This window comes from Euprymna scolopes, chromosome 10 (genome assembly GCF_053919585.1).
Source record: "Euprymna scolopes isolate OS-2025 chromosome 10, ASM5391958v1, whole genome shotgun sequence".
NCBI classification, from domain to species: Eukaryota; Metazoa; Mollusca; class Cephalopoda; order Sepiida; family Sepiolidae; genus Euprymna; species Euprymna scolopes.
The window spans coordinates 18613919-18628447 of NC_136491.1; the positions used below are offsets into that span (position 1 = coordinate 18613919).

At 33.7% G+C, this 14529-nt stretch overlaps 1 protein-coding gene across 2 annotated transcripts in view; it reads left to right on the plus strand.

The window, feature by feature from the left end:
• Positions 1-14529, plus strand: part of LOC145285831 (IQ domain-containing protein E-like) — a 101958-nt gene that overhangs the window by 40957 nt on the left and 46472 nt on the right. For both annotated transcript variants that reach the window (XR_013869078.1, XM_080134266.1), the window contains exons 2-3: positions 8708-8826; positions 14057-14130. Coding sequence is in view for 1 of the 2 variants with exons in the window: in XM_080134266.1 (XP_079990392.1) it covers positions 8708-8826; positions 14057-14130 (193 nt within the window). In the remaining variant the exon portion in view is untranslated. The remainder of the gene's footprint in view (positions 1-8707; positions 8827-14056; positions 14131-14529) is intronic.

Sequence of the window (14529 nt, forward strand, 5' to 3'; positions counted from 1 at the left end):
TCGCATACAAGCGACTATAAGTCACTCCATCGGTCCGTCTGTAACACTTTTGTGCTTGTCCTTTTTGGTTAAGATCAAAGCTCTGTTGTTGGCTTTTTAAGCTTTTCTTGGCCTTTTGGCCAAGATCAAAGTTTTGAGGCTGTCGCCCATGTTTCTGCTCTTCTGACGGATGTGTTCAACCATTGGTTTGTTCAGGGATCCATCCCAGGGCAAGTCACCAAGGGAGTCATCACATTGCTGAGGAAAGGTGACGGGCATGGTGGGGAAGAGTTAGACGATTACAGGCCCATAACTCTGCTAAACACAGAGTTGAAGATTTTGGCCAAGGTCCTGTCGAATTGGCTGCAGGTTGTTATCGGCAAGTTGGTTGAACCGGAACAGAACTACGCTGTGAAAGGGAGATCGATTCAGAACCACTTGCACCTGATACACACAATCCTAGAGGGAGGGATAGATGACGACACGGAAGTCGCGCTGATCAACTTAGATCAGTCCAAAGCTTTCGATAGGGTCGACCATTGTTTCTTGGCATCTGTCTTAGAGGCCGCCGGTTTTAAACCGGACTTCTGCAAGTGGATCTCCATGATGTATCGACAGCCCACAGCCGTCGTGCAAGTCAACAGAAAGCGCTCAAAACCCTTTGTTATCTCTTGGTCAGTTCGTTAGGGTTGTCCGCTATTGCCCCTGCTCTATATCCTGACTTTGGAGCCCCTGCTCCGCAAGCTGAGACGTGGGGAGGCAAATTCGACCTTGCACGGAATTGCAATACCTGGTGGCTCAGCCGCCAAGGTATCCGCGTTCGCCGATGATGTCACGGTCTTTGTGTCGAGCTTCAAAGACAAAAGACATTGAGATCGTGTCTGAGGCGCTCGCTTGGTACAAAAGAATTACAGGGACCAAGATAAACTGCAGCAAGTCAATAGGACTGTGGTTGGGCGCCTGGAGTGGCAACGCCAACCTCCCGGCGCCCTTCAGCTGGACGGATGGCCCAGTTCAAATCCTCGGCATGTGGTTCGGACCGGGTCTTTAGCTTGAGAAAAATTGGTTGGAGGTACAGTCAAAGGTGGAGGTTGCAGTCAATTCGTAGCTTCCTAGGAAACTTTTCTTAAAATACGTCTTATCCTTTACCGACTGGCCATACTTCCCCTGCCTGGACAACACCTAACAGTTCTCATCGAACTCTTATCCTCACTTCTTTGGGGCAGAGGAAGACACTGGGTGAACAGACAGGTCTGTATTCAACGTCCGTGTGAGGGAGACTTGGGAATGCCGGACTTTAAGTGTCATCGAGACGCTGAGAGGCTGGCTTCCTGAGCTACTATATGCAAGATGACCAACTGTGGCACCCTGTGGTTACTGCTGCCTTCCCCAACTTTGTTCTCGACCCTTCTATCGAGAGCTGTCGGGGAGAATCTGCCTACATGAAAGAGTGCTGAGCCACGCTAAAACGACTACCAAGGTCCAGCGACCTTATGACTGCTACTCATAGGGAACTAGTCAGGGATCTAGCCGTAGAAATGACTGATCATGCTTTCTTCAATTGCCGCGAACTCCGCCAGTACTGGTTGTATGTCAGCGAGGTGACGGCTCGCATCGATCCTGAGCATTCTCGTCCAATTACCGTATCCAATGTCGTGGACAACGTGAGGCCACCATGGGACCGGGAAAGACAAATGGTCTACGTCACGATCCTGGCCGTGGCGAAAATGGTGATTTGGACTTCCCGTCTGCAAGGTTGCCGGGGGATGTTGTCTTTTTCTGATCGGGAAGAAGGCTGCATCATGCGGCATTTGACAGAAGATGGATACATATAGCAAGTCTGTGTGTACGAAGAGGAGCCAAATTTGAATACGTGTTCCCGCCTAGGTGTAGAACGCGCAGTTCCATAAAATAAAATTAAACAAGTAGTCTCTCAGCTAGCTGAGTGTGTTTTCCATCCCTCCCCGATTAGGAAGCCTCCAAGATCCCCACTCCCTCCTATTTGCAATTTTTGTTTTCACCCCTTCCTCTAAATTTCACCCATCTTGGAGAGAAAGAAATACAAACTAACCCCCATTCCTTACCCACAAAATTTTCTTTTCTCCATTCACCCGCATCTAAAGGGTATCCCCACTTAGAGACTGACCCGCAGAAGTGAGGTTCCTTTTACAAAACTAATGGAACGGGCAGTCTATCAACTAGATGGGGTTGGGAGGGTCCTACTAATCACCTTTTGTTTTTTCTTCCCCCCCCCCCGTCCTCAACACAAATGAATTATTGTACCATTTTATTATCTTTTTTGTTTTTACACGTCAATAAAAAATGTTTTAAAAATTGGGAGTTAAGTAGACCGTCCCCCAGAATGAAAGGGTGAATGCGGTATTATGATGAAAGAAGATACTAGCTGGGAGAAACTTTTGATTTTGTTTAGTTCTGGAGTGACAAGGATGACCAACGCCCCCACAATCCCCCCTTTTGAGTTGGACATGTGCCTAAGTTTTTTGTTCATTGTTGATTTTCACTGTATTTTTAACATGAATAAAGGATTTAATATCTCAAAGTGTAGTATCTGTTCTTACTACATGTTTGCTGTACTTATTGTGATATAAATTGGGGGATCACTTTTCTGTATTAATTTAATGTAAAATGATCACCCACTTTACAACCAGTCAGTCTCATTCTTAAGGTCAATCAGTTCATCCTTAAGTTCATTAAAGTCATTCTAAGTCATTTACTTTTTATTTATTTAAGTCATTTCAGCCTATTTTTCGGTCATTTTAGTTTATCTTTAAGAATTTCATGTCAATCCTACATTCACACATTCATTACTGTCGGCCTTGTTTAATGCTCAAATCAATTTACTATTTTAGGCTAATATATTATCTTTCAGAGCTCATTTTAAGAATGTAGGTAGTGTAGTATCTGTTCTCTTATGGTGATACTATTCTCCCAAGCATTACCTCCTCTTTGTATTGAAGTGGGTAGTGTAACATCTGTTCTGTTATCTGCTCTGTTTCAGGTAAATTTCGTGAAATTAATCTTTTTTTTTAAGCAGTTTGGCCCTCAAAAAACGCTAAATTTGCGAAATTTGACCGGAAAAAAGTTGATGCTTCCAAAATGGGGGATCGATTTACCAGAACATTGTATTAGAAACAGAGCACCATTAAAAAATATTGAGAAGAGAAAGAGTATCTGTTATCAATCCTTTTTTCCTTCCGACTTTCACAAGCATTTTACACAATTCAAACTTTTTCTTTCTTTACTTTTTCTGTTTTTTTTTTCTACCATCTGAATTTCCACATTTGTCTCTGTGGCATATCACCTCTTTTAACCCATCAACATTGCAACAAATAGAATGCGGACAAATTGTTTCTATACTGTGGTATTTTTTACCAAAAAATAAAGGATACAGCGTTGCTTAAAAAACCTGAATGCTTCTGTTAGGTCTGCGGATGTCTAACACTTAGTCGGTTCATTTGTAATGATTGTTGTAATATTTAATTGCGAAATGATGATATAAATCCTTCTAGACTGGGGTAATTTGTTTCGTTTTTAGGATGTTGTCAGTAAGTTAAGAATTTAGACCCTTGCTAATAAAAAGAATCCTTAAAAAGCACGTTAGTTAATGTTTTAAAAAAATTATCCCTAACAGATTAAAAGAAAACGTGCAAACTCCCTAAAATTGAAAAGAAAAACAATGAAATTATTGCTGTGTAATGATCCAGTATCAAAACTCAAAGTTGGATTGGTAGGCCATATCAGGAAGGAAAAAATTATGATGGTAATAATAATAATAATAGCTATAGTAATAGCAGCAGTGGTAGTAACAGCAGCAGTAACAGTAAAGATGATATATAAAAGATGGTAGACAAACACACGTACATATGTATGTGCATATTTATTTATAGTCTTACCATGTAGAGAAATCCTTCTAGCCTAAGGTAATTTTGTTTTTATGAGGTGAGGTCCCCACCAATGAAAAGAAATGTTAAAAAGCACGTTAGTTAACATTTTAAAAATGTGCATGAGCTCCCCATCCAATAAAGGAAAATGAATAAAAAAAATGTTTATGAATGAATAATTTAATCAATCCTTGAACTATTGGTTTCTGGAGTCTTTCCCTGAAAGAGAAATCCTTCTAAACTATTATTATTATTATTATTATTATTATTATTATTAGTAGTAGTAGTAGTAGTATAGTAGTAGTAATAGTAACAATAATAAGTCTTTCCCTAGAGAGATCTTTTAAGACTGAGGTAATTTTTTGTTTTTAGAAAATGGTCAGTAAGTTAAGAATTTAGGCCCCCACTAATAAAAAGAAATCTTAACGACCCTCCAAAAATTTCCTTGGAGTAGTAGTAGTAGTAGTAGTAGTAGTAGTAGTAACACCAACAATAAGAAGAAAAGATGGTAGCTAAACACATGTACATTCTCTCTCTGTAATATTCCTGATGATGAATCCCGAAATACTGTAAAGTACTTTGACTTATAACAAATATGGTGATTACATCAGCTAGTTCTTGCCAGAAGTGAAGACCATTATTCTGAAGTTGAAAAGGATCACAAACAGAATTAAGAGACAAAAACATATATTTTATTTAATGAAATCTCTCTCAGTATTATTTATTTATTTATTATTTTACTTATAAAACAGTAATCTACGGACCTCAAAACATGCATGTCCATAGATTACTGTTTTATTAGTAAAATAATAAATAAATAAAATTCGTTTACGTCCAAAAAATATGGCGATTTTCTATAGAAAAAGATCTTGAAGGTTGAAGACGCTATAACCTGTATTATCATTTAAAAATAAAAAAAAAACATCTATATATATATATATATATATATATATATATATATATATATATATATATATATATAAAGGCTATATGTCTGTCTGTCTGTCTCCATATTTTCAAACTATCTCTTCCGAAACTAAAAATTACAGAGCCTCAAATGATTGGATATTTTATAGATCATTCTTTTATGAGTCTTTAATAGTTTTTAAGGGGTCAAAATTGAAAAAACCGTTATACATTTTGTACATTCATTTTAGTTTATTTTTAATTTTTAATCAGTTGATATGCGTGTCACGTTGGTACAGTGGTAACGTTACCAGCTTTGAATGCTACAGTTTTGCTTTTGGTTTCAATTCTAGCTAATGGCACCCAAATACTTTTTTTTTCTTTTGAAATCACAACTCTATAATGATATATATGAAATCTGGACAAATTAAAATATCATATTTAAGCATATTTTACGACCAGATAAAATCGCCACCAACCTTGCTGATATATATATATATATATATTGTTAGTTATGAAAATATATGGCAATTAAGCTACACAGAATATTCCGCATTTCATTCTTGTGAGAATTCGTCAGGCATGAAAATATATATGGCAATTAAGCTACACAGAATATTCCGTGTTTCATTCTCATGATAATTCGTCAGGTATAAGAGAATGAAACGCGGAATATTCTGTGTAGCTTAATTGCCATATATATTTTCATAACTTACTACCTAGCTCTACATATGTATTGAGCACTGTTGAAGTAAATACTGAAAATTTACGCATAAAATTATATCTTGGTATATTAATTTATGTATATATATGTATATATATATATGTATATATATATATATATATATATATATATATATATATATATATATATATATATTTCATTTAATCACATAAATTAATATACAAATATATATGCCTGTCTAACCGCACTTGGTATATTAATTTATGTGATTAAATGAGATATATATATATATATATATATATATATATATATATATGTATGTATGTATATATATGTATATATATATATATATATATATATACATACTCATCAATCATCATATATATATATATAATATATATATATATATTTCATTTAATCACATAAATCAATATACAAATATATATGCCTGTCTAACCGTACTGATGAGTTGTGAAACAGCGAAATAGTACTGTATGTGGATGACTATATATATATATATATATATATATATAGGAAAAATGGACAATGCAAAAATTAGCTATTTCTGCTCCACATTGTAGAATTAGAGTCTGTCTTAAAGATCTTATCTATTTGATCTTCTTATCAGACATGATGTTTTCATACTTACAAAATGTCTCTAGTTTCTACCTTGGTAATCATGTGACTTATATTGGCTTTAAAATACACCAGGCAATTATGTAGAATGTGGCGCCAATTCTATCCCACTTTACTCGACCCCTTCATTGTTGTAGAGTTATTTATTTCCTTTCATATGGCATAATCTAATCAAAACACCTTGGAGGACTTGCTTACAAGTTTTAACCTAAGATTTCAATAAAATGCTGAACGTTGATTTTTGATTCGTCCAGTTTTTGGTCGGCCTGTCAAGTTTGAAATTGTAGTTTAAGTGGTCTCTCATGCCTAACTTTGAAATAGCATTTTTAAATACGACCACACATCTTTACCTCTATTTGTCGATCTGTCACACTTTTTATTTTTTTGCATTTTCACCCCAAACGAGCACAGTGCCACTACTATCTGGGACATAATTTGTAGCGGTACTATGTAGGGAGTTGAGCAGCAATACGTCTGTTTATATTACACTTGAACCTCTGCATGCCAGTACAGTGAAATAAGGAGGAACTTGGAAAGGAATTCCAAAGTCTAGCAGTCCTAGGAAAGAAACTATTAGAGTAGAAGCTTTTCTTACATCTAGGGATTTTTCTAACTTTAAAACTACACCGGTTATTAAGCCTTTCTACTCATAACGTGTGAATAACTTCATCTTTCAATCTTAATCTTACTTTGAGGAGTATAACTTCATAGCAGAACTACCTTTGATACTAACTCGATTAACTCTAACTACCCATGCAGGGACGTAGAAATACTTGGCTTTGAAGCCAGGTGCGGAGCAAACCCTCTCAGTGCTGATGGACCCATAGATCTCGTCAAGTCATCCATACCTGAAATTCACCTAAAACTACACTTGGTGCCCTCTTCCAAACCCATGCGTACATGTGTTATATTGTAGCACTGCCTACATATATACACTTTCTATGGCAACCCAACTATATAACACATGTACGTGCACTTTCGATGAGTTGTAGCATACACAATGGTTTCATTATTAAGTTTGAAATAGAATACAAATTGAATAGATACATCACATGAATAAGCTGAATAGTAACCAATACAAATCATCATTATGCTGTGGTGACCTGGTTCTTGATTGATGACGGGTGTGATGATGATCGTAGTAATACTTATTGTTATGGTGTTCCTATTTACAATGCCTCCCCACGGGACAGAGTTAGACACCAGGGTCGTTTTTTAATGTGGAGAAAAGGAACAAAAAATAAAAATTGTCTCAGTCGTGAAGGATTTCTCCTCCACTGACAGAGAACAAGAAATTGAAGTGCAGCATCTGAAGAACAGATACTACACTTTGATCTTTTGTTATGGTGTTAATGTGTGATACGATGAACATCCTTCCCCTCCTCCTCCTCCATCTAACCAGACCCGAGAGAGCGTTTGGAAATGATTCATAAAAAAGAGGAAAAGTTGTCAGAAGTATCTTTAGACTTATTTTTCTGGCAGCCAGTGTTTAGATCGTTGGGAGCACATCACCATTCTCTGGGTTACTTTTTAAATTTATTTATAATAAACTAGCAGGGGTATCCGGCGTTGCCTAGGTGTTTGGAAGCATAAAAGAAAAAAGAAAGTGTTAGTAGTCAGACAGGCTCGGACCTGTGATGCAGTGATGTGAAAGCAAAAAAGAAAGTAAAAGAAAACGTGACATCTTACCGCTACGCTACGAGGCCATAAGAAGTGAAAAGCATTCAAATTTATCGATGTCAATCAAAAAGTTGACTTGCTAAGTGAATGAGTTCATGTAGGTGCAGAAATGAACGTTGGCTGAAGGCCAGTTCAGCTTTCTACCATTTCATTTCATTTGTTTCCCCACGATGTTGAGGAAAACCAGTTCCCCACAAAAAGGGAGTGTCCAAATGAATAGCAATTGTTTGATATGAGGGTTTCCCCCACTTTGATTAAAGCTAATTTCTTTCTGAGCATTCCTGTAGAAAAGCTGGGAAGCTGCCTTCACTTTCGATTAGTTTCGCTTTTATACGAAAAACGTAAACAAACACGTGAGAGGATGGAATAGCGTGAGTTTTATAAAAGTCGATCAAAATAAATCTAGAGATGATGTCCCTTCACAAATCGTAGATATTATAATCTAGGGAGTATATAAAAAGTTCTAAAACATAGTACCCCCCTCAAGAACAGCCTTTTTTGGACATAAAAAAACGTGTGCGCCACTTTTGCCTTTTATACATATATATAGATAATGTGGACCATAAGAACAAATGTTTCTTTAATTTCTTTTCAGGTTAATATGTGCTTCCAATCTATAACTGGAAGAAGCAGACGATCATCATCACATATGTAACACTAGAAGGCACATCAAGCATAGCCTGTGAATGAATAAGGACTCTAGTATACTCTAACACTTGCTTTGATTCCCTATAATTACAATTTTTGTTTGTTCCTATTTTCATTTCTATAATTTTCATTTGTAATTGATTCAAGAGAAATTACTTTATAAAACAGATACATTTATTTTTTACTTATCAATTTCTATAAATTGATTCAAGATTCAAGAGAAATTACTTTAATAAATAGAGTAATTTATTTTTTTCTTATTAATTTGCAGGCATCACAATCAGAAGCAGAAAAAAATGCCGGACACAATGGCATATCAAAGTACGTCTAAATATCTACGTCAAATTATGGGGTTCGAAAAAGCATCGAAAAAATCAGATCCAGCATCAGGTAAGTTTTGGTTGATTCTGAGGAAATAACTGTATTTTTTTTTTTAATTTCTTCAAACTGAAAATAATTTTTAACAAAAAAAACCTTTGAAGATTTTTTTTGTATGAAATTGGTCCATTTGTATTTGAATTATCCAAATTAATGTCCTTGTTTTGAGTGTCATTTTCACAATGTTTTGGTCGATGAAACCGTCTTCAGATTTATCTTGTCAAACTTAGGAATTTGCACGTAATTTTGAACGAAACCCTTTATTTAATTCACAAGGATATCATGTTCTCGTTCTGTCAGCCATGACTGAGTAGAAGTTTTAAGTAATTCACAATTGTATTTTCAATCACTCACACTGAGGATTAAACCTTCAACCTTCAGAAGAAGGTCACTTTTACAACTGAATTTTTCCAAGTACTCTAACCATTGTATCACGGGTCCTTGTGAAGAAGGTCGGAGGTTATATCAACCAAAATATTATGAAAATAACACTCAAGATGAAAACAGTAGTCCAAAGAGTTCAATAATCAATAGCCAATAATAATCAATTCTAATCTAAAAAAAAATCAGCAAAGGTTGCTACGTGTTACTTTGCAATACTATGCTTTTGAAATTAAGTGTAGATGTATGGTTTGCTAAATGCATAGTTACTGAGGTATGATTAACCCTTCGTATTGCCACATATATGAGAGTAGATATCTGATTGGTTAGTTTATTGAGAAAATTAATTAATATATAACATCACTATTAATTAAAATAAAGTGATATTTTTGATAGAACATTTCAGGAAACATTTTTTTAAAACATATCTTAATAAAAATTGAAAAGAAATTTAACAATTACACTAAGTTGCAGTTTAATGATAATTACAAGATAATAAACTAATAATAATAGCAATATTAATATTATTAATAATATTAATATTATTAATAATAGTGTTGGGACGATTAATCAGAATCAGAAATTGTAAAAATGGGAACATTTGGGAGTATCGGAATCGGAAAAATTTATGCCTATTTTCCGATGCCAAAAACGATTCTTTTAATTGTCTTTTTTTAAAATTTGATTTTGTTTAAAGCAAAACATTCTACTGCTTATAGTAATGATGAAATAATAAATATTTATTGGTTTTAAACTGCCATTAATACAAAAATCGATCGCTCATCTCCCACAATTGTATTTTTACATTTTAGAAATGTGTTTTAGAAACGCCTGTTTTTATGGTAATCATGAAAAAAATAAAAACTCTATACTTAAATATTTAGAGATTTATAAAGAATCGGAATTAGTAACTGCATTGGAATCAGAGTAATATTGGAATCCCATCACTAATTTATAATAATGAAAATGCATATAAAATAAAATAAAAGAATGAAATACAAAATATATAATAGTAAGAGATTTAAAAAGAAAAATTCATATTTGAAAAAAATATATTTTTAAGAAAAAAAAATTATTCGTAAATTGATAAAAAGAAAAATATTACACAAAAAATATAACAATACTATGCAAATCTTTTGAAGTTTAGGTAAACTATTAATTAAAATAATTCACAAATATACCATTAGATTTAACTATACACAGTTTTACATTTCGATATAACAAACATTTACTTTAGCTACATATTTTCATACTCAAAGGCATTCACATATATGACGACACACATGCAAAATGAATTCAATATAAACTTTGTAACTTACAACAATTTATTATTCAATAAGGAATACAAATACTTAAAAGTTTTCCTTATTCCACAGAGTTTCAAAGAATGGCACTTATCCTCAGAGGAAAGTAGTTAGTAAAATAATATTTATAAGTAGGTTATAAATTTTGCTGATTAGCACATGATTTGAAAACTATATGGAATAAAAATTTTTTAAAGTTTTTGTATTCCTGGTCGAATAATAAATTGTTGTAATTTCTAATTTAAAAAGTGTATATTGAATTCCTTTTATCTCGAATATTGAGCGTTTTCATCTGGTTAGGATTGTCATACAAATATTAATACTAATATTTATAGTAGCTTTAAGTTTATAGAATTATTCAATTTGTAACATTTTTTGAGCATATATATGTGTGTGTGTGTGTGTGTGTGTTCAGGGGGTGGGTCACCAGAACCATCCCATACATTCCTCCTAAGAAGGAAAAAAAATTAACATTTAAAACTAATACTATATTTATTGCTTATACCCGTCCTGTCTAATTAGGCCCCGTTTCTTAGTGTTTTGTCGGAACGAAATGAAACTTTGGTCATAACTAGTTTATTATATTCAAAACATCACATCAAAACACTAGGGTCTTTGGCCTTTTTTTCTCACTTCTACAGCATATGTTCTAGATGGCCTCCATTGAGCTTTTGTTTTTTTTTGGTCACCCTGTATATATATATATATATATATATATATATATATATATATAGCCTTTGAGATTTGAAAAAAAATCACTCGACCGCAGGTCGAGTGTGAGGGAAAATTTACTCGCCCCAAAGTATTTTTACTCGTTCGACTTGATGTCTTTGTTTCAGTCAATAATAATTTTACAACAAATCAAGAAATTATTATAATCAGCTTTGATATAATTTTGAAGAGTTTAAGTCATTTTGTTTTGTCAATTTGAAAAAATACATAAAGAAACAAAAAGTGAAAGAAAGAAAACAAAATCAACGCATCGATATTTTTAAAATTTGGTTGAAAAAAAGATAGCCAGAATTACAAAAATCCTCTTTCTTTAAAAATCCACACGTGTATAAAAAAAAAAAAAACGGTGGGCAGGGATTTCAGGCCACGGAGATGTCGTACCAGAAGAATAAAGAAGAAAAAAAAACTTTAATTGAATGATTTTTTGGCCAACACGTTTTTTCAACACCCATGGATGTTGAAAAAGACCTAAACCATGGGTGTTGAAAAAATGCGTTGGCCGAAAAATCATTCACTTAAGTTTTTTTCCTTCTTTATTCTTAATAAAAATATCAACAAACTATTCTTCCGATACCCAAATTATGTCGTAAAATTTCATACAAAAATTTAAATATCTACCCTAAACTCTGGGTGTTGAAAAAAAAGTGTTACAAAATCTCCGGGTATTCACGATTGTCGACTGAAATCTCCTGGTACGAGATCTCCGTGGCCCGAAATTTCCGATATTCAAAAAAAAATATACCATTTAGCTGAAATGAACTAGATTTCTTAGAAAATCGGCATGGTTTAATATCTTTTTAAAATTTAAACGGTCAATTTTTCTTTGTAATTTATGGAAAAAAAAACTTTGATATAGAACAGAAATTGGTCTCCCTTGTTTTTATTAAAACAAAGAATTCACCTTGGAACAACATTCTATAATTTTGAATATTATTTTTAAAATTGGGTATCGATGATTTTTTTGAAAGTTGCCCAAAAAAGAGCATGCAAATATCTGAATTTATATCATTGAGAAAAATATGATCACTTGTATAATTTCATTTTCGGTGCATGATTGATGTATCGATGCATTTTTTCCTCTTTCAAATATTCGTCTTTACTTTTGTAAGCATGAAGTGTATGTAGTTGTAGCGTCAAATAATTTTTTTTTCCAAATGAATTTCAAAATCAGAGAGTTAAATGAAGGCGACATTTTAACTACACGCCGAATGTGTAAATTTGACCTCTTGTTGACCTTTAGCGTGACCACTCTTTTTTCAATACGATATTCCAACGGTCTCACAGCTAGAGATGAAAGAATTCAAAAATGATGAGACATAGGTCATTCTAAGTCACCTCATATTTGAGGGGCATAAAATAAATAAGTTTTCCCCGTTTCTTTATTTAAAGAAATTTTATCGACTGGCGGGTGAATGATTTACGACTTTTAGTTGCCCCAAGAAATTTTCAATTGACTGTGGCGACCGGTCCTGTAAAGTCTCAAAGGCTGTATATATATATATATATATAGAGAGAGAGAGAGAGAGAGAGACTTATTAGGCCATTGCAAATGGGTAAAAGTTATAGCCAGTTGATAGAATGAGCACTTTATATCAAATGGATAATTGAATATGATTAAATTTGTGTTCATTTTTGCATCAAATATTAATCCTACTGATCCCTAATTGTGCATTGAATGGATACCATACTATTTAGTTATAACAAAGGTCCATACCAAATTTCAGCCAGATCAGTTCAGTAATTTCCAAGAAAAAATAGAATGAACAAACAAAGAGTAACATAGTGTGTGTGTATATATATATATATATATATATATATATATATATATATATATATATATATATATACTAGCATTTCAGTCCGGCGTTGCCCGGGTGTTTGGATATGTATTTTGAGCAAAAAAAAAAAAGTGGTAGTAGGAAGGCAGGCTCAAACCCGTACCGCAAAGGAGGAAAAGAACAAGGTAAAACCTAACGTTTATGCTGTTATGACCACCGCCAAACCAGCAGGGACATTTTTAAAAGTAAGGCTAGACAATCTAAAGGAGAGGATAACTTTCGAAAATATCGGTGAAAAAAGTGACCCCCCCCCCCGTAGAAAAGTGCCTAGTTGAAGGGGAAGATATTAATGTTTTTAGCCAATTTTTCGATATTTGTCGTATGAAAGATCGAACTTTAAAACGATACTGATCTTGGTAAAATCCGTCGCCTCTATTGAAAGTTTAAGGCAGACATGCAAACAGACATACATACATTTATATATTGGTAACTAAAAATTTTTGACCCAAACTGATGAAAAAGCTTGCCCTATCTCTGAATACCCTTTATGTAAAATTTCAAATATTTAAACCAGAAATTGTCTGAGTAATTTGGAAGAGACCGCAGAGGTCAATTTTTTTAAAAACTTTAACCCCTATTATGTCTCCTTAAAGTTTATTGTTTTGAGCTCAAATCAAGTTATTAAGTTAGATCCATGTCCAAGGAACCTATATCTAAAATTTCAAGTGCGTAGACCCAAAATTGTCGGAGGAGTTTGGTAGAGTTCTCAAAGGTCAAATCGTTGAACTTTGACCCCTTAATCGCCAAATTTCTGGCCAAAAACCGATCACATCGATTTTCCCAACTCTCAGTACCCTGTATATCAAATTTCGAGTCTGTAGACTAAAAATTAACAGAGTTATTGCGTAGGGAAATGTACACAGACACACAGACACGTTCACTTTTATAGATATATAGATTAATGTAATTGTTCACCAATAGTATTCATGCATTTAAATAGACGTCTGTTTCTATCAATAATCTTCACTTCATATCTTAATATTGCAGCCCGTTCAACCTTACGCACTCCAACATACAAGACTCAAGAAGAGTATTATGATGAAGTACTTCATTTAAGAAAGGTATGTGTAGTAAGATAACATTATGACTTACCTTGACTTTGTGATTATCTCCCTTTGCTAAGAACTCTCTAATCTGAGATTATTTGTTTTTAGTTGGAACTTTCCACTCTAGTTATCTATGTTTGTATTAAATTATTCTTAGCTAAATAAAACTTCATCGATCTCCTGTGTTTTTATTACATGTTCATGCATTATTTTTGTCTAAGCAACTGAAACTGCATTAACATCCTTGATTGGTTGCTGATGACGATATAGTATGTGCTAGCATACATTGTATGTAAAAAATAGTAGTAGACTCGCTGTACAGTCTGCATGGTGGCGGCAAGTTTTAAGCTATTATTCACCGTTACTTGGGTTCATAATACTATGTTACATGTGAGTGAATGATCTTTTTGAGGA